The sequence below is a fragment of the Jaculus jaculus genome, chromosome 2 (assembly GCF_020740685.1).
Source record: "Jaculus jaculus isolate mJacJac1 chromosome 2, mJacJac1.mat.Y.cur, whole genome shotgun sequence".
In the NCBI taxonomy this organism is placed as follows: Eukaryota; Metazoa; Chordata; class Mammalia; order Rodentia; family Dipodidae; genus Jaculus; species Jaculus jaculus.
The window spans coordinates 178,959,456-178,980,915 of NC_059103.1; the positions used below are offsets into that span (position 1 = coordinate 178,959,456).

Genomic DNA, 21,460 nt, shown 5'->3' on the forward strand with positions numbered 1-21,460 from the left:
GTGAATCCAACTGAATGGTGACAGAAAAAAAAAAAAAAAAAAGAGTGACAATTTTGTATGTTTAGTATAGGGACAATCTTTTTCTGAAGACTTTTTATTTATAGGTGGTTTGATCGGCAGATATAGAACAAGCCAACACGGTAAGGCAGCTCTTATTCCATTTATGTAACATTCACATAATGACAAAACTAGACATGGTGACCAGGTTAATGGTTGCCAGGTGTTAGAACTACTGAGGTTAAGTATGCCGACAAGAGAATATGAACTAATGAATCTTGGCTGCAAAGTCACATAAGACATTATAAAATGACTTTATATACACAGCATAAATGTTAATAACCTTGTTTATGTATTATATTAGTGTGGTGGTTTGATTCAGGTGTTCCCATAAACTTAGTTGTTCTGAATGCTAGGTTCCCAGCTGATAAGAGATTTGGGAATTAACACCTCCTGGAGGCAGAATGCTGTTGGGATGGGCTTATGGGTGTTATAGACAGCTTCCCCATGCCAGTGTTTGGCACTTTCCCATTCCTGTTATCCACCTGATCACCTGATGTTGGCCAGGATGGTCATGCCATTGCTTTCCCCTGGTCATGAAGCTTCCCTTTGAGTCTGTAAGCCAAAATAAGCTGCTCTTGGTCAGGTGATTTCTGTCAGCAATGTGAACCTTACACAACTAGTTACCTAAGATAAAATAATCCAAGAAAATGATGTGGCCAACACACACTTCCTATGAACATTTAACTTTCCTAAAATAAAAATCAAACACACAGCAATAGAAAATGAGCCACAGCCAATTTTATTCAGTTATCCAAAATTTATACCAAGTACATCAACTGTTTCTAAAATGTATGTCATTTATTTTATATAAGTAACATCTTCCTTACACCTTTTTCTTCATTTCTTTAATAGAAGCCAGAATCCTGAGTTGCCCAGTTAGGAGCCTAAAATATGGAGAGAAAGCAACAGGGTGAAAAGAAATTTTTTTCTGAAAAGGCTAACAGGAAAAAGTGACTTAGCCTAACATCAGGAGACGCAGCTTTGGACCATGACAAACCTCTAGCTCAGGCACAGTAATCAACACAAAGCAAGGCCAAAGCACACAGAAACCACCAAACTACAATGTAAACATTGTATTCCAGGCTTAGCTTGTCTAGATTTGGCTATAAATGCAAGTCTCAATCTAAGCATACCTTTCTTGAACGGAAAGACTTCTGCAGATGTAAATCTGTTGTTAGAGCCACAATTACACGGAGCCCTTGAAATGTCCCACAGTTGCTTCCTAGCAACTTCTTACCCCAGAGTTACACACAGTCCCAGTGTCTAAAGAGAACTCAAGACGGACTGGGATTCCAAAGTTACAGAACCATTCAAGTATCTTCAACATCTAAAAATGGGCTATCACTACCAAAAGGCAGGATCATTTTTGTACAGATAATTGAACATCAGTTAAAAGGCAAAATTCAAATTTGTTTACGATCAGCACAAGGATACAGTAAGATCAAAATCTTTATAGAACCTTTTCTGTAGACTTAAAGCCTACACAATGGAGCACTTGACAGAGGGAACACACGTAAGTTACCTATCAGCATCAAAATGATGTGATGAAAACCCTGTGGATATAAGTTAATGAAGCCATACAAAAAAGGCAAAAAAAAAATGAAAAATAATTCTAACTAGGAACATAATTTCTATATTCTTGACTAATGCATATAAATTGCAGCTAAGACAAAATTCTTTTCAGCTTAGTAATTTCTTAAACAATAGTCACAAGCTTAAACGAGAATTAGAAAATTAGCTCTTAACAGATATTCATGTTCTCAAAGTTCATGTGACAATTCTGTCACATCACTGTTAAAATACCAGACAGAATAGAAAATGTATGGTTCTTACCTCTGACCTACTATTTTGATTAAGTTTCTTTTCAATATTCATGGCCAACATCTGGCTTCTAAAAGAAAGACTTTTGGTCTTTTCAATCACTTGTTGATAGGGTGAGACTGCATTGTTCCCCATAACCACATGACCCTAAAATGAAATACAGGGACACTGTCTATCATATGGATGACATAACACTGTATGACTGTTACATGTTTATACAGTGTACAGAAATGACAATATTCCCCCAGCAAGAAAAAACAGTTTGCTACTGCCTTCAAAGGACTATCATATCTTTTTCTTTTGTACCACACTGAGGATTAGATTCAGGACCTTGTACATGAAAAGCAAGCATTGTATCACTGACTTATATCCCTAAACATACTTTGTAATTTTCTTCTTCAAGATAGGGTCTTGTTAAGTTGCCCAGGTTAGCTTTGAACTTGCAACCATCCTGCCTCACCTACTCAAGAAGCTGTTTACAGACCTGTACCACCAGGCCTGACTTAACAAAATTTCAAGTAGAATAAAATGCTCTAATTTAAAATCCCCAGAAGTACAAAATAATGGGTAACAGTTATATAATCACAGCAATACTCACTAGCTTTGAATCAATCTTGGCGTCCAGCCTTGCATTTCTAATCAAGTTCACAATCCACCTTTCTGCTTCTTCTGGAGTCATATTCAGTTTATCTGCTAACATACTAGTAAGAGAAGTAAAGACAGCCAATGTTAATCTGCTGGGACAAAAACTTAGTTTTTGACTCATACTGTACAGACACTTCTAGATAGCTTGGGGCCATGATCTCTTATATACCATGACCCTCACTGTCTGCATTCCCCTACTCATATCTACTGTCTTGTATTCTTCTCCTCTCACAAGCCAGATTGTACAGATCCTCAAGGTGAAATGACCTAACCTGGTGCTTATAAGTAGCAAGCTAAGGGAAATAAAAGATTCTGTAAGATATTAACAACTGGACGAAGTATACCTACTACTAAGAACATCAGTAGCAAGTATAATTTAATGCAAAACAACTTTGGATGAGGGCTGCTATGTAAGCTCATGCTATATGCACTGTATGTAACATATAAGGTCACTAATAGCAAGAGAAAGACAAGAGTGATGCCAGGAAGACACTCATCTAAAATACTTTGGAGTTGGAGAAATGGCTTAGAAGTTAAGGCACTTGTCTGTGCAACAAGAGGACCTATGTTTGACTCTCCAGATCCCATGTAAGCCAACTGCACAAGGTGATACACATGCACAAGGTTGTACATGTGCATAAGGAGTTTTCACAATCTATATACTCCTGTTAATTTTTTACTTTGTTGGTTTTCTGAAACAGAATCCCACTGTGTGGCTCTGGCTGGATTTGAACTTGCAGTGATCTTTTTGCCTCTGACGCCGACGTGCTGGATGTCAGCATGTGCCACACTCCCCATGTATAGAATTCACTATGTAGTCTCAGGGTGGCTTCAAACCCATAGCGATCTTCCTACCTATGCCTCCTGAGCACTGGGATTAAAGGTGTGGGCCACCATGCCTAGCTATAGTCTGTTTTATAAAGCAGAAACATAGTTTTTAGATTAAAAATTAGACTTAGACTACAAAACCCCATGTATGAGTGACTTATGTAAATGATATTGTAATAAAAGTCTTAAACCCAAGATGATTTCACTCATCTGTGTTGTATTTATCTATTGAGAAGTTTTTGAATTACGTTTTGATGACAGCTTCTCATGTAAAGTTCCTCATCATTGAGGGAATTTGGTAGTATTCTTTCCTTTTTTATTTTATGAAAAAGTTTGAGAAGCACTGGTATTAGTTCTTCTTTGAAGGTCTGGAAAATTCACCAGTGAATCCATCTGGGCCTGGGCTTTTCTTAGTTGGGAGATTTTTTTTTATAACTGCTTTACTTAGTGCTCACTATAGGTCTGTTTAAATGCCTTTTAACATTTTGACTTAATTTTTGTAGGTCATATATATCTAGGAAATCATTTCTTTCAAATTTTCAAACTTAGTGGAATATATGTTCTTAAAATACATCTTTATGATTTTCTGAATTTCTTTGGTCTCTGTTGGAATGGTACCTTTTTCATCTCTAATTTTATTAATTTGTGTCTCTTCTCTCTTTTGGTCAGATTTGCTAAGGTTTTATCAATCTTGTTTATCTTTTTAAAGAACCAACTCTTCATTTCATTATTATTATTATTTTTTAGTTTCTGTTTCATTAATTTCTGTCCTAATCTAAATGAAATTGGGAGCACCCATGTTATGTGCACATATGTTTACAATTGCAATGTCTTCCTGTTAAATTGTTCCTTTAATCAATATACGGCGACTTTCTCTCTTTCTTAACTAATGTTGGTTTGAAGTCTCTCCTGTCAGATACTAGAATAGCAACACTTGCTTGTTTTCTAAGCCCATTTGGTTGATATACCATTTTCCATCCTTTCACCCTAAGATAGTATCTGTCTTTGATAAAGAGGTGAGTTTCTTGGAGGCAACTAACAGAAGGATCTTGCCTTTTAATCCAGTCTGCAAGCCTGTGTCTTTTGGTTGGGGCACTGAGGATATTAAGAGTTTTTTATTGAAAGGTGCGGTTTTATCCTTTCCATTCTTCCTTGCTTTGTAGTGCTTCCTGTTTTCCCTTTAGGCTCTTGTATTAACTATTATTTGAGTATGCTTTATTTTTTCCTGTTTCCTCAAGTGCACTTTGCTTTCTCTTCAGTGTGAAGGATCCCTTCAAATATTTTCCCTTCAAATATTTTCTATAGAGTTGGCTCTTACTGGGAAAGACATACTAAATCTGTTTAGGGCCTCTGCCTAGATTATGCTATCTATTTAGAAGACCCATCCACCCTTTTCTTCATTCAGATATTTGTTACAATGGGTTTCAGCTAAAACAGGACCCTCATACATCTACCACTCCACTCCCTACTGTAACTTGTTTTGTAGAATATATGCTCCCATAGTAGACTGTATATAGTAACCAGAGAGCATGGACCACATTCACCTTATTGCTGAATACTTTCACAAGAGTGCCAGGCAAGTCACAGATAAACAATACTCACTGTGTTAACTAATTCCTAGTCTAGTTCTAAGCCTGGTTTACATTCCATTACTCTATTTCTCAAAGAATCTAAGTCCTGAGAGTTCACTCTATTTACAACTCCAAGTTAATCCTAAACCTCAGCTACTTAGTTTACTACCAACTTCATTCCAACAGCTCTTATAAAAAAAGATGAGCCTTGCCGAGCATGGTAGCTCACACTTTAATCACCTGATGACCTGGGTTTGATTTCCCAGCATCTATGTAAATACAAATGCCCTCATGTGCCCATACTCACTCTCTGCCTTTTAAAAAAGATAAAACCAAACTTCTCAATTACTCAATCATGGACCCCTGCAATTTAGCTATATTATAAATCCTTAGATGCCTCCTCTTACTCTCCCCCTCATGAATACCATATGCTGGTCATATCAAACCAATTCTATTCCTTCCTTCTCAATCATGCAGTGAAATATGAGACTAGATGTTTGTGACAAAGATTCAGCTATGTTTCGGTATTTCCAAAATATACAATCCCTAAAAAGATAATGGAAGAGAAACCATAAGGAGCAACATGAGATACAAAAGAATTTACCAATTCCATCCCAGATAGCCAACCCAAGTAAGGAGGCATCTGTTCCAAGTTTATAAAACAAAAGAAAGAAAATTATACTTAATGGCTAAGGTGATAGCTCAGTGGTTAAAGGCACTGCCTACAGAGCCTGATGGCATGGGTTTAATTACCCAGTACTCACTTAAAGATATATGCACAAAGTGATGCAAGTATCTAGAGTTCATTTGCAGTGGCAAGAGACCCATCTTTCCCTTTGCTTAAAAAAAATAAAATAACTACAAAATTTTATTTATTTGAGAGAGAGATAAAGAGGCAAATAGAGAATGGGAGCTCCAGGGCCTCTTGTCACTGTAAATGAACTCGACATATACACCATCTTGAGCATATGGCTTACGTGGGTACTGGGGAATCGAACCTGGATCCTTAGGCTTCAAAGGCAAGTACCTTAATCACTAGGTCATCTCTTTAGCCCAATAAAAAATAACTTTAGAAAGTAGATGGTTAAGACCCTATTGCTGAAAACTCCATTCTTGGGCTTCAAGGTCACTGAGAACTCCTGCTGGAGCTGAGCTAAAACCCTTCTCCATGTAGACCAGCTGACAGAAAGCTGAAAAAGTTACATACACTACATGCAGTTCAATGGGAGAGAGAAAAATCAGCAGTAGAGATACTCAACAGTGGATACTGCAAGCCTTAAATTTGGCCAGGCAGGCCAAATGAGCCAATGGGTGCAATAGTGTCGTGTCTGTTATGGGGGAAAGTAACCAACCACTCTCTAATTGGACTGGAGGCCCAACCCATGGAAGGGAATAATACATCCCTGATACTGAAAACCTACAACAGAGGTTATCATGAACCCTAGGAGTATCTGGTATCAGGCTAAATGTATATACTACACTCACCAAACATCCCAGTAACCACTTCTCTTAATGTCCATACATATATTTTAATGCTACTCTCACTTTTGGTTAGAGAAGCTTCTCTTTTCAGATGGCAATAACCATGAGATAACTCAGAAGGCACTATGGTGCTGAAAAGAAGTGACAGAGCAGTGCTCAAGATTCAAATATCTCTATCACATCTTCCATGGCTCAGGGTCCATTACAGAAGAGGTGGTGGAAAGAATGTAAGAGACATAGTGCTCCTCCAGACACAAAATGGCTTGGATAACCATGATCTCACAGTGCGTGACACTACCTACACAAGACCATGGTAATAGGAGGAAAAGATGATGACATCAAAACAGAAGAGACTGATTAAGAGGGGGAAAGGATCTGATGGCAGGTGGAGTTTCAAAGGGGAAAGTGGGCAGAGGGAAGGAATTACCATGGGATATTTTCTACAATTATGAAAGTTATCAATAAAAAGTTAATTAAAAATTAATGTACTACTGTAAAAAACATATATCCTAGCCAGCTGTGATAATACATGCCTTTAATCCCAGCACTTGGAAGATAGAGAGGGATTGCTGAGAGTTTGAGGCCACCATGAGACTACATGGTGAAATCCAGGTCAGCCTGGGCTACAGTGAAAGCCTACCTTGAAAAACAAAACAAAATTGTATCATAAATAGTAATACCATCTGTAATTCTTTGTCCCTCTTCCGCCTCCTTCAAACCCTTATTCTACCATGGCTGTAGCGCTGCATACCAAGACCAAGTACCAGTGTACTCTAAGCTCTCTACTTCCATTTCAAGGATTCACTGCTTATTCTGTGCCTGTTGATCCTTTATGTAGTAAATGAAGCCCAAGGAAACCTGAAAATAGCCCAAGGGGCAGTAACCAGTCATTCCTGGCATCTAATGATAGCTAAGCAAACAATCACATGGAGAACAAATTAAAGAATGCAGAAACAGTCCAGAAATTTAAAAAAAAAAGAAATAAAGAAATACAGTAACTAAAATCAATATAAATCAATATAATTATATGCAATATAGTGAAGATTTAAATTTAAATTAATAGAAATGCATTACTCTATCAAAGCCTGAAAAATAAAGTTGATTATGCTACTAAAAAATCTACTTACCCACTGCTACTAGAAAAAAATAAAGTTTAAGAATATAGTGAATGAAAGAATGTCTCACAATGCAAAATTTCAGAAAAAAATAATTAAGACCAGATATTAATACAAAACAAATTTCTACATTTAGATTATACTAAAAATTTTAACCTAAAGCTGCAGAAAGACTTCAGGGGTTATGGCACTTGCTTGCAAAGCCTAACTACCGAGGTTGGATTCCTCTGTACCCACACAAAGGTGGATGCACAAAGTGCCACATGCATGTGAAGTTAATTTGCAATGGTTGTAGGCTGTGGCATGCCTCTCTGCCTCTCTCTCTCTCTGCCCCCTTTCTCTTTCTTGCTCTGCTTGTGAATAAATATTGTAAAAAAAATTAAGGGCTGGAGAGATGGCTTAGCGGTTAATTGCTTGCCTGTGAAGCCTAAGGACCCTGGTTCAAGGCTCGATTCTCCAGGACCCACGTTAGCCAGGTGCACAAGGTGTGCACACATCTGGAGTTCAATTGCAGTGGCTGGAGGCCCTGGTGCGCCCATTCTCTCTTCCCCCTTCTCTGTCTGTTGCTCTCAAGTAAGTAAAAATAAACAAAAGAATTTTTTAAGCATGTCTTAAAATAAACTTAATATTATATAAATTTCTTTCACACATCATTATGTTGACCATATCTCCTCTCAACACACACAAGAACATATTAAATATGATAAAGAATACAAAAAACAAAGTACTATTTCAAATAGAAAGCAAAATAAATACTTCAACCTCAGCCCAATCTCTTTAATTAACCTAGTTCATGCTTCTAAGAAAGTAGTTAGTCCCACTTAAAAATATTAGATATATAAATCTTGATCTAGGGACCTCATTATTAATTCATCAACTCTATGCTATAAGCTCTGCAATGCCAATTCTAGAGATGGACTCTCTTCTCTGTACCCTCCTAATCATCATTCTCCCCTTACGACCCATCTTGTCAAAGATTTGGATTTGAAGTCCAGCATTACACAAGTCATATTAGTTGCTCTTTCAACCCAGCTCTCTATATTTTATTTTGCAACCCCCTGCCCTTTTTTTTTTTTGGTTTTTGGAGGTAGGGTCTCACTCTAGTACAGGCTGACCTGGAATTCACTACGTAGTCTCACGGTGGCCTCGAACTCATGGCAATTCTCCTACCTCTGCCTCTCCCGTGCTGGGATTAAAGGTATGTGCTACCATGCCCGACAACCATAATTTATTTTAAATAATGTAGAAAAAGAACTCTCTTGTGTATTATAAGATTATGTTATGAAAACTAATAAAAAATGTTAGGTAGAAATTGTGGTTAACTGTGAGGTTAGGAGGAAACAGAAGTTGAGAAATTCTGCATGTTCATCTAACAACTTTGAAAATTCTCACTCCAATTTCTAACATTTTCACTAGTTTAAAACAACGTATTAGGGCTGGAGAGATGGCATAGCGGTTAAGCGCTTGCCTGTGAAGCCTAAGGACCTTGGTTCAAGGCTTAGTTCCCCAGGACCCACGTTAGCCAGATGCACAAGGGGGCGCACATATCTGGAGTTCGTTTCCAGTGGCTGGAAGCCCTGGTGGGCACATTCTCAATCTCACTCTATCTGCCTCTTTCTCTCTCTGTCACTCTCAAATAAATAAATAAAAATGAACAAAAAATTTAAAAAAAAACAATGTAATATATTATAGCTAACACAGAAATGTGATAATGGGCTGGACATGTTGGTGCACGCCTTTTGTCACAGTACTTGGGAGGCAGAGGTAGGAGGACTGCCTTGAGTTCAAGGCTACTCTGAGACTACATAGTAAATTCTAGGTCTGTCTGAGCTAGAGTGAGACTCTACCTCAAGTAAATAAATAAATAAGTAAAATGTGATCCTGGTGTTTGAAACTACTTCCATCTGGTATCATTATTAATACGTAATTTTAAATAATAACTTGAAGAGAAATATCAAGATATAATTTTACATAAGTAAAGTAGAATTATTTCACAATGCAAAAAGTACAAGAATATTTGGCAAATACCTTTTTTAAAATGAAAAACTAATCTCCTACATGGACATCATCTTAAATTATGTTCCAACATGTTTATCATACACATTCAAATATTACTTCCATACTCTGTTTTTATCTCCAATTGAAAGCTGGTCCAAGAATTATTTGGAACAGCCTTTAAATTTCAAACACACATCATATCTAACAAACTAGTAAGCTATACTAAATTAAACATCACTACAGTAATCTTTTTGAATGATATTGCATAATTGATGTTAAACAGATTTGTACCATCCCACACATCTATGGGTTATACATACTAATAAATACAGCCTTAATATGTATTTTTATAAAGATCAAACTTATATGTATGTACTTAGAGCCATTTTGTCAAGAAGTCTATCAATATAGAATGATTCAAATCACATATTAAAACTTATTTAATAAACCATGGCTATTATGAAATATTTCTATGCAGCACTGGAAATATGTCCTTGTGGGAAGAAAATGGAAGTGTCTACAGACACTTCTATTTCCCTCTCAAAAAAAAAATAAACAAAACAGAATAAATATACACTAAGCAGAGGTAGAGACATCCCAGCATGAACTACTGAGTGAGAAACTGTGACCTCATTGCCATTTAGTACAAAACTGTCTAATTTAGAGCTTATGGAGAGCCCATTTCCAGAGTGACTTCAATTCACAGAATCTTCTACCTAAATTACTTGAGACATTCCAATACACAAAATATGCTCATGTACTTTTTGTTAGTCACTCTACCTTGCTCTTCAGAACACATTATCTTGTAGACAAAATTCTATACGTTCAGATAGGCATCCTCAGCATGTATCTCTGTGAGCTACACATCTCTTCTGAGTAGATAGGATGAATACATAATCTATTTTACTTTTAAGACACAGAAAACTCAATCCTAAAACATGAAATAATCAGCCCAAAGCCTCAAAATTGTTAACGGTTAAGAGGTAGTATTAGAACAAGCTTTCTTATCTGTAATACTTCAGAAGTAAAACACACACGCACAGAAAAACCCTTACAATGAACAAAACTGTAAGTTTATCATATAAAAGACAGAAGATGGGGCTGGAGAGATGGCTTAGTGGTTAAGCGCTTGCCTGTGAAGCCTAAGGACCCGGTTCGAGGCTCAGTTCCCCAGGTCCCACGTTAGCCAGATGCACAGGGGGGGCGCATGCATCTGGAGTTCGTTTGCAGAGGCTGGAAGCCCTGGCGCGCCCATTCTCTCTTTCTCCCTCTATCTGTCTTTCTCTCTGTGTCTGTCTCTCTCAAATAAATAAATAAAAAAATTTTAAAAAAAAGACAGAAGATGTTTAAACATTCAAGAAAGATCTGTGCTATGTTTATATTATTCTGTATAAAGTGTTTTATGCACCATAAAGTATACTAGGTACTGAAGACACAAAAGAAAAGCCAGCTTTCTAGAGGTTCACAGAAGACGCAGTTAAAAAGGTTCTGGACAAACAAACCAAAAAGCACTGACCATATTCTAATGGGAAAAGGGGAAAATTTCAAAACAGAAACCAAAATACCAACATTCCTCTTTCACAAACAAATCCTAATTAAAAATCTTAAAAATAAAGAACAATGCAAGGAATCAGTTATCTATCGCCTGTCAGAGTCCCTTGTGTGATGCACCTACCTTCTTAACCACATCATCAGCTGCATATTAGGAATATTAATATACCATGAAAGAGAATCAGATTTTACAAATCCTGTCTACAAGCTACAGTGAAGTATTAATTCCCATAAAGAAAGCCTCATGGTGACACTATACTTAAGTCTGGGCACCACGTCAATGACAAGCCACCCAGCTTAGGCAACTATGGATCTCTCATCAAAAACAAATGGCATTGAAGAGAACATTGGTCTACATACAATTCCTCAGAGGCAAGCTTCAGCAGTGCTGAGTTGTGTTTTATATTTGACTTCACCCATACCCAAAGGGCATTAGTAATTTTTCAAATCCTAATATGTAAAATTAGTTTCTAATAGGTCATTTACATTTCATAATTTTTTGCCAATAATTTTCTCAAACAACAAACTTTCAACTAATATTCACCATAATTTTCCCAGGTTTCAACATTTTAGAATGTCACAGGCATTTACTATATGAGAATTCAAATATATAATTAAATAAACAAATTTAATTAAAAGAAATTATTACCAAATGTAGTAATTTTTTCAACAGAACTTCTGATTTACTAAGGATTAACTATTTGATCTACTGCTTAAAACCATTTTAAAGCTGCCTTCACATTGGCACAACAATATTTATTCTTATCCTTTCTTAACAAATGAGACTAAAGTTGGAAGTCTTCAACTTGTCATTTTGAGAAATGTGTTCTGCTATACAGGAGAAAGTTAGGTTTAACACATCACTATCAATTTCTTCTTCTAAATGCTAAGAGAAATAAACATTAAATTAACTGAAGTCCTATTGCTGGTAACTTTATAATAAGGTAGAAATTAATCCAATCTGAATGTTCTCACTTTATACTAATGCACTGGTGGATACGACAAAAGGTCTCAAAGATGAAGAGACGGGCATTTTCAATGAAATCCTCCAGACAAGCCACCAGGAAGAAGTCATTCACAAGTACCTATAGGTCAAAAATACATAAGAAAATTAATGACGCTGACAAGCATTTGAAAAATTTGACTCACTTTGTCTGCTTTATTGTTCTATTCACCACAGTACCACTGTCAAAGATACTCCTTTATCAGCACATTCTGGGACATACATCGGTATTCAAGCTTTTAACAATTTAAATCAGCAGTCAACAAATGCTGGAAGGAAAGGACTCCAAAGCTTCAATATTTCCTTGTTCCACTGATAATTTTAAGCAATAGAACAACTTCTTTTTGTTTTGTCCAATGCAATACCTACATGCTCAGCAGAGAATCTATCTTTCCTACCTATTTAAATAGGTATTGGAGTAAATAAAGGCAGGAATATTTATGCAACACAAAAATGTAAATCTGGGAAAAATCATAAAAGAAAAGAATGCAAGGAATAGCTCCTCTTTCAAAGAGAGCATAATTAAGAACTATTTCAGGTTCTCCAATGTTATCTAGGATCCCGGACTTCTGGATTCAGAGGAGCACCTCAATCTTCAGCACAACTAGTATATTGCAAGATTTAACACTGCAGGTAACTATAAGGGTATAAATTATCAAACTGGATTATAATTTTTTATTTGTCTAATAGTTTGAAATTACCTCTCAATGCATTATTTTCATACTCTTTTTCTTAGAGAAGCTCTTAACTGTTAACAAACTTCCTGTTTTGTTTCAAAATACAACTTCAAAAGCTTAAGCTGAAGGAAAATGATAAAGCTGGCTGGTGCTACACATTTGTGTAATACTAGACTCAGGAGGCTGAGCAGCTGTAAGGACTGCAACATATGGTCAGCTTGCTGTACACACCAAAAATAAAAAAGAATGAAATAAAAATAAGAGCAACAATAAAAAAGCAAAGTAATTGTAAATGTGGTTAAAAAATGCACCTATATTTAATTCTTTTATTTTTATTTATTTAATTGAGAGCAACAGAGAGAGAAAGAGGCAGAGAGAGAGAGAAAAAGAGAGAGAGAGAGAGAGAGAGAGAGAGAAAGAGATAGAATGGGCGTGCCAGGGCCTCCGGCCACTGCAAACAACTCCAGACGCGCGCGCCCCCTTGTGCATATGGCTAATATGGGTCCTGGGGAATCAAGCCTCAAACTAGGGTCCTCAGGCTTTACAGGCAAGCCCTTAACTGCTAAGCCATCTCTCCAGCCCATAAAAAAATGCACCTATATTTATTCAAACCAAAAGTAATAAAAACTTTTAATAGTTTCTCAGAAAGTACTTCACTGTGTACTAAACAGCAATGATTAGTCCTGAAATTCATAACTATAATATACTGGTCTACAGCAAATGTTAATTCTACAGGTGTGTCTACCTATAAATCAAAACTGAGATTCATAGTTGTGATGTGCTTGTATGTATGAAGTGTTTTACATACTCATTCAGGATAAGACAATGAAGCAAGGATGAATATAAGCAGTCAAAATAGTTGCTTCAAATTTCCCTAGCAATAGACATGTGTATGTCAACATTAAGAAATATTTGCCCCATCAATAATCTGCCATTTAACTTCTTTTTGATTCAATTATTTCAAAACTTTTAAGACACCACAAGATTAATTATCACATTTAAAAATTTAAGAATCAGTTTGAGTAAAAATTCATACTTACTGACTCACACTCTCTCAGCTTTTTCTGAGCCCCATCAAAATCAAAGTTCACGTACAGGCATTCAACAAATTCTGTAATTGGGTCTTTGTAAGTGTAAGACTCCTGTAAAATTAAGTCAAATGTCCAGTTATATCCAGTTAAACACTGTTTAGCACACTGTCCTAAAGATATCCAAGTTCTACTTTTTTCTTATGAAAAATGTATAGTGTATACTCAATATATAATCCGCAAAAGCAACAGCTCCTATTCTTACTTCAATATATGCCTTAAGCTTGTAGTATCTCCCATACCAAGATCTCTAAATTCCCACCCAAGAATCATTCAAAAACCTTTCAAATTTCCTTACTACCCAAAGACCCTTGTTCACTAAACAATAATGAGCTTTCCTCACTATAAAGGTATTCATACCCTACTACAAATTAATTTGTTCTTAAAGAGTTTAATTTTTTTTTTCTGAGAAGCTCACTAAAAGTGAACAGTTTTGGGCCCAACACAGGATTATATTAATACTATATTCCATTTAAAGGTCACCAACCCCCACCCCACACGAACAGTTTAGCTCTACCTGTTGAATAACTTTCACTAGATCTTTCAGCACTTGCCGGCGTTTCCGAACATCTTTGTTTGTTATGACTGCAGTGGTCAAATAGCGAAGAATATGTGGGCACATTGTCTGAATTGCATTAAGGTATCTAAAATTAAAATATACAAATTACTTGAATACAACTACAGGAATACAAAAAAAATAAAATAAAATAAACAAGGTCAGCTTACATTTCCAGTTTAGGGTGAAATGCAAAATTATTTAAGAGGCTAAGAATCCTATCACTATTGTTGAGTAAATTTTGGAAGGTCTTTCTTTGCATGTACTGCTATTTGTTCCAAAAGATTTGAAAACAGCTTTGACATTCATTCACCTACTAAAACATATGAATGACAATCAATAGTGTGTCCACTCAGTGCGTGTCTGCCTCCTGTTCTTCCTGTTCTATTTCCTTCAAGAGCTCTCCAGTCGGTTACCCAGTCCATAGTACTTGAGCAGATCTCACTACCAAGTATTATGCCAAGTTCAGAATTATTGTGTCAATACAGACCATTTCTCTTAACACACAGACCTCAACTACACATCCTACTCCAACTCCCATCAAACCACCACTAACTACTTCCTGCTTCCTTTAAAAGGTGGTATTATACAATATTCCACTTTAAGTTTCCCAGTTTTCTAACAGCTGCTTTCTGGACAGCTGAGAACACTATGAACAAGTGCTTACACTCTGGTAATGTGGATGTGCAAAGTGTTCTCTTAGCATACCAATAGTATTAACTCAATGTTTTGCTTTTAACTCAATTAAAACTTAAAAAACATCAAAGCCACTCCACCGCACCTTACAAGCACATGTGAAGTCTACAGGTCCACTTCTCTTTGCATTGACAGGAGTATACATTTTTAATAAAAACATATATAAGTAAATGTAATGTTCCCATGTGTGACCACACATGGAAAGAGAAACATGCCTAACTATAGTATCACTAAGATTTAGGTAGTACCTACATCCTTTCCCAGCTAGAACTATAAGTATATGGCTTTCCAAGAAGCATCATCTTTTTAAAAATTTTTATTTGAGGTAGGGTTGTCACACTAGCCCACGCTGACTTGGAATTCACCATGTAGTCTCTCAGGGTGGCCTCGGCCTCACGGCAATCCTCCTACCTCTGCCTCGTAAGTGCTGGGACTGAAGGAGAGCACCAGCACACAGCAAGTTAATTTTTTTTTTTTAATATGTTACATGACTAAGTGGGAAGTACTTCTGCTGGATACTCAGTGTCTTGGGTACCTGAAGGAAAAGTGCGTACTAATTTTTTTTTCATTTAATTATCTATAAATTTCTAATACATATTTTCTAAACTGTGCCTTTTTGGTTTTGTGTTGAGACTTTCTTTGTTGCCAGGCTGGAGTCTAGGGATTCTCTCACCCAAACCTTTCAAAACAGACTAGGATTACAGGTGTGTTGACCTTTTGTTTAACAGCACATTATTATTATTTCATTTCACTGCTTAATATGTAAAATACTTCACCCAAATGTTTGGGATCACATCTATACCAAAAATGTGCATGGTCCAGGTGATAGTGGCAGGAACATCATTGTAAAGATAGCTATGTTAAGCCAGTTTACCCTGATGATACACTGAAAATGCTAGGCATAAATGAACATCTACTTGACCCCAAGCATTCATAAAGCAATTTTTGGCTCAGTGGAAAGCCTTCTACACAGTAAGCACACAGGACTTATTACAGCACATGGAATGATGACTTGTACAACTTTTCAGAACAACACCCAGGACACAGTAAAGTGCACACACAGATGTTTGAATTGGATATATACCATTTTAATACTGAAATAACCTACAGAATTCACAAAGTAACAACCACTCAGAAAGCACTGTCAAATGCAGTCACAAACATGGATTGAGAAGGGACACTTGGATACTGTACTTTTCATCTCTCACAATTCAAAGTTAAAATTAAAACCTTGCAATAAGCAAAGATCAAATGCTCTTTTCTAGCTCAGTGTTATGTTTGGCTTTCCTTTGTTGAAAGAGAAACAACTTCCTGTCTCTGAAATATGTAAACAGTGAATAAATAAAATAATGAACAAGTTGAGATTTCAATATGAAAAATAAGGCTGCTTTTTACTATACCTTTTAAAGAAATTAAAAATATTTAATGTGGAATAAACACAAAATATTTATCAAAGGGCTTAGTATTATAGTCCATCAACCTATCCAACAACAGTATTTTATTTTTAAAAGCATTACTTAATTTTACGAAAATTTCACAATTCATGCTAAAGTAAGTTGTTTAATCTTCATTTGTTTCGTATCAAAATAAGCATACCTTGAACTGCCAAAATGTATTTTATAATTTGGGGCTATTATGTACAGTAAATAGGACCTAATACTGCTACTACCACTTACTAAGTTCAAATCATGACTTCAGAGTATGGTTTCACCTTTGATGACACAAAGTTTAAAACTATAAGTAAATAGATACTTTCTAAAGAAGGTAACCCAGATTCCAGAATCTGAAAACCTGTTATTCATCCTCAGACATAGAAGAATTTATTTTTATTTATGAAAGAGAAAGAAAGACACACACACACACACACACACACACACACACAGAATGGGCACACCAGGGATTTTAAATTGCTGGTTGGCTGTATCATGCTGTGTAACTCACAGAAATGGAAGACTTAACTGTAACAGATTACATGGGATCCTGTTAAGACAAAAAAATCTGATTTCCTTCAATGGAGAGTCCTGAGATGCTATATACCATTTATGTTATTGGCCCCTGAATCACACCTTAGCACTCTGAAGAGCCCTGAGTCTACTTTAAGTAATTTACTTAAGAGTTACATGCAAACTGTTCAGTTAACAAGCAATCTTTCACATGAGAATAAATGAGAAATATCAAATTCACACGTTAGACAGATGAACATTTGAGGCTTAAAAAATTCCACAGAAGTCTTCCAGCCAAGATGGCGACCACCTAGCTATGCTGCAAATCCTGGGGAAAGAAAGGCAAGACATTAAGGAATTTCTGGGTCTTCTTATCAGTGGGAGGGCATGGGGGGGGATCGTGGATCCCCTCACAGGCGGGTAGACCACCCCTAACACCAAATAGCCATCATGCCCTGCCTCCAAGGCCCCACGAGCCTGCCTTTGATCGCCTGCTGATTGATCCCTGCGTGCGGAAGCTTAAACTGCTCTGCACACCTGCCCACATTACTGCTCAGCGAGCCCAGTCCCACGGCAACTGCCACACAAGCCCCTCACTTGAGCCAGCTCAGGTGCCTTCCCCTACCTGTCTGCTGCACCCGCCATCCTACGTTCTCCTGTGGCGGGGGAGTGCAGAATGTTATCAGGTCCCAGGGTTCCCAGTGAGAGTTTGGGCTGCTTCAGTGCTTGGTACCTCAGTCTCCCTCCAAGCTCAAACGCAGGCAGCTTTGGCACATTACCACTTGAGAATTCAGGAATCTTTGGCGCCCCTCTCAGGCAGTAGATGGGCAGCTTTAGAAAGTGGAGGCCAAAGACCAGACTGCTTGGCAACTGCCCCAGGCTGCCTCAGATTCCCATTGCGCTAGAGCCCAGGCTGATCCACCCACCTACCTGCCCATACACTGTCATGGGCAGACCACAGTGCAAAAGAAATAACATGAAAAATCAAATGCAAGAAAACCCACTGAGACCGCCCAGTCCTACAAGAAATGCATCTAACCAAAACAAAATTGAAGCTATGAACAATGCAACCCTGATCAACCTACTGGTAGAACTTACAGGAAAGCAACAAAGGACCAATAATCATGCGGGTGCTACCATCACTAAACTAGAACAATTTGATAGGAGATTGGAAGGAGTTCAAAGAGTTAAGAGATCTGAGGGAGAGTGAAAAAAAAAAGAGGACCTTAAAAATCAGCTGGCCATACTAAATGTAGACATAAAGAAATGGAAGGATAAATTCCAAGAATCACCAAGAAAATCAGAAAATGATGTGAAAAGGGAGCTTGACAGAGCGATGGAAATGATACATAGAAAAGTAGTAGAAAATGCAAACTTAATTGAACAAGTCCAAAACTCTAGAGGCTATCAAGAATAGAGTCAGCGGAATGGAGGATAGAAACTCTGATCTGGAAGACAAGATGGATGAAAAAGGTCAAGAGTTCAAAAACTTCAGTAAGTTCAAAAGTTCCCGTGAACAGAATATGAGGGAATTGTGGGATACACTTAAACATCCTAATATCAGAATCATTGGAATACCAGAAGGAGAAGAATTTCAGACAAAAGGCATGGAGAACTTTTTTAACAAAATAATTGAAGAAAACTTCCCCAGTCTCTTAAAAGAAAGGCCCATCAAGATACAAGAAGCCAACAGAACTCCAAACAGACTGGACCAAAGGAGAAACTCTCCAAGACATATTATCATTAATACTCTAAACATTGACACCAAACAGAAAATCCTAAAAGCAGCTAGGGAAAAACAGCACACCACTTTCAAAGGTAACCCCATCAGAATTACTTCAGACTTCTCAATGGAAACCCTGAAAGCTAGAAGTCCTGGAATGAAACTCTCCAAAGTCTAAGAACCTATGGATTCCAACCCAAACTACTCTACCCGGCAAAAGTATCCCTCATAATAGATGGTAAAAGAAAAGCTTTCCATGACAAAACTCAGCTTTACAGTTATATGAACACAAAACCGAATCTACAGAGAGTATTTCAGGAAATTCTCCACAAAGAAGAAACAAATAACCAAACTCAAATGCCTACAAGAAGCAGATCACAACAACCAAACCCAGAGCAGGCACAAAAAACTTCAAAGCCCATGAAAACACCCACACACATCTACCACCACAATATGGCAGGGATCAAATCAAATCTCACAGTCATTACCCTAAATATTAATGGCCTTAATTCACCCATCAAGAGACACAAGCTAACAGGATGGATCAAAAAATTAGATCCCTCAATCTGTTGCCTTTAAGAAACCCACCTCACCACTAAAGACAAACATCTCCTCAGGGTAAAGGGGTGGAAGACAATATTCCAAGCAAATGGGAATAAGAAACAAGCAGGTGTAGGTATATTAATATCGGATAAAATAGGCTTCAAACCAAAAATAATCAAAAAAGACAAAGAAGGCCACTTCCTACTCATCAAGGGAATGATCCATCATAAATTTGCATGCACCAAACACAGGGGCACCACAGTTCATAAAACAAATCATACTCATCAAAGGAATGATCCATCATAAATTTGCATGCACCAAACACAGGGGCACCACAGTTCATAAAACAAAACCTACTTGACAATAAAACAGAAATAACCACCAACACCATCATAGCTGGGGACTTTAATACACCATTATCAGTAATAGACAGATCATCCAAACAGAAACTCAACAGGGAAGTAAGAGAGCTCAACAAAACCAGAGAGCACTTAGACCTAACAGACATCTACAGAACTTTTCATTCCAAATCCACAGACTACACATTCTTCTCAGCAGCTCATGGAACATTCTCTAAAATAGACCATATACTGGGTCACAAAGACTGCCTCCACATGTTTAGGAAGATTGGCATAATTCCCTGTATTATATCAGATCAAAATGCTATGCTATATTGCTACAAATCAATAACAAAAGACCCACCAAAATCCCAAGGGCACCTGGAAACTGAACAGCACACTTTGAAACAATAAATGGATAGTGGATGAAATAAAAAAGAAAACTGCAAAATTCCTGGAATTGAATGACAATGAGAACACATCATACCAAAACTTTTTTCTTTTTTTTCTTTTTTCTTTTTTTTTTGGTTTTTCGAGGAAGGGTCTCACTCTGGTCCAGGCTGACCTGTAATTAACTCTGTCATCTCAAGGTGGCCTTGAACACATGGCGATCCTCCTACCTCTGCCTCTGAGGTGCTGGGATGAAAGGAGTGCGCCACCACGCCCGGCTCATACCAAAACTTATGGGACACAATGAAGGCAGTCCTCAGGGGAAAATTCATAGCACTCAATGCCTTCATAAAAAAAGACAGAAAGATACCAAATCAATAACCTAACCATCCACCTAAAGGCACTGGAAAAACAAGAAAAATCCAACCCAAAGAGCTCCAGAAGGAAAGAAATAATTAAAATTAGAGCAGAAATTACTGAATTGGAAACCAAGGAAACAATTAAGACAATTGACAAAACAAAGAGCTGGCTCTTTGAAAAAATAAACAAGATTGACAAACCCCTAGCCAATTTGATCAAGCAAAAAAAGGAGAAGTTTCAAATTAATTCAAAATTCAAAATGAAAAAGGAGAGATCACAACAGACATAAGTGAGATTGGAAGAATCATCAGGATTTATTTCAAAAACCTCTATTCCACAATACTGGATAATGTGGAGGAGATGGATAAATTCCTGGACGCATACCATCTATCAAAGCTAAACTCAGAGCAGATTAATCACCTCAATGAACCCATCACACTCAAGGAAATTGAAAAAGTAACAAAAACCCTCCCCAAAAAGAAGAGTCCAGGACCAGATGGCTTCTCAGCTGAATTCTATCAAACCTTCATGGAAGAGCTGAAACCAATCTTCCTAAAACTGTGCCACACAATTGAAGAACAGGGAAAGCTACCCAACTCCTTTTATGAAGCTAGTATCACCCTAATTCCAAAACCAGGCAGAGATGCCACAAGAAAAGAAAACTACCGGCCTATTTCCCTAATGAATTTAGATGCAAAGATCCTGAACAAAATCCCTGCAAACCAAATTCAACAACACATCAAAAGCATTATCCCCGTTGACCAAATGGGATTTATCCCAGGAACACAAGGGTGGTTCAACATATGGAAATCTGTCAATGTAATATACCACATAAACAAGATTAAACATAAAAACCACATGATCATTTCAATAGATGCAGAAAAGGCCTTTGACAAGCTACAACATCACTCCATGACCAAAACATTGGAGAATTGGCATGGTTAGCTCATATCTTAACATAATAAGGGCAATATACAAAGCTCCGAAGGCCCAAATAATACTTAATGGAGAGAGACTGGAGGAATTCCCATTAAGATGAGGAACAAGACAGTGTTGTCCTCTCTCACTTCTG

General features: G+C 37.1%; 1 protein-coding gene across 1 annotated transcript in view; it reads right to left on the reverse strand.

The window, feature by feature from the left end:
- Window positions 1-778: 778 nt before the first annotated feature.
- The window catches only part of Eif3e (eukaryotic translation initiation factor 3 subunit E), a 41,271-nt gene continuing 20,589 nt past the window's right edge, over window positions 779-21,460 (reverse strand). The window contains exons 8-13 of the mRNA XM_004661395.2: window positions 14,357-14,483; window positions 13,792-13,893; window positions 12,047-12,156; window positions 2,480-2,582; window positions 1,894-2,028; window positions 779-944 (exon numbers count right to left, since the gene is read on the reverse strand). Coding sequence (XP_004661452.1) covers window positions 906-944; window positions 1,894-2,028; window positions 2,480-2,582; window positions 12,047-12,156; window positions 13,792-13,893; window positions 14,357-14,483 — 616 coding nt within the window. The 3' untranslated portion in view covers window positions 779-905. The remainder of the gene's footprint in view (window positions 945-1,893; window positions 2,029-2,479; window positions 2,583-12,046; window positions 12,157-13,791; window positions 13,894-14,356; window positions 14,484-21,460) is intronic.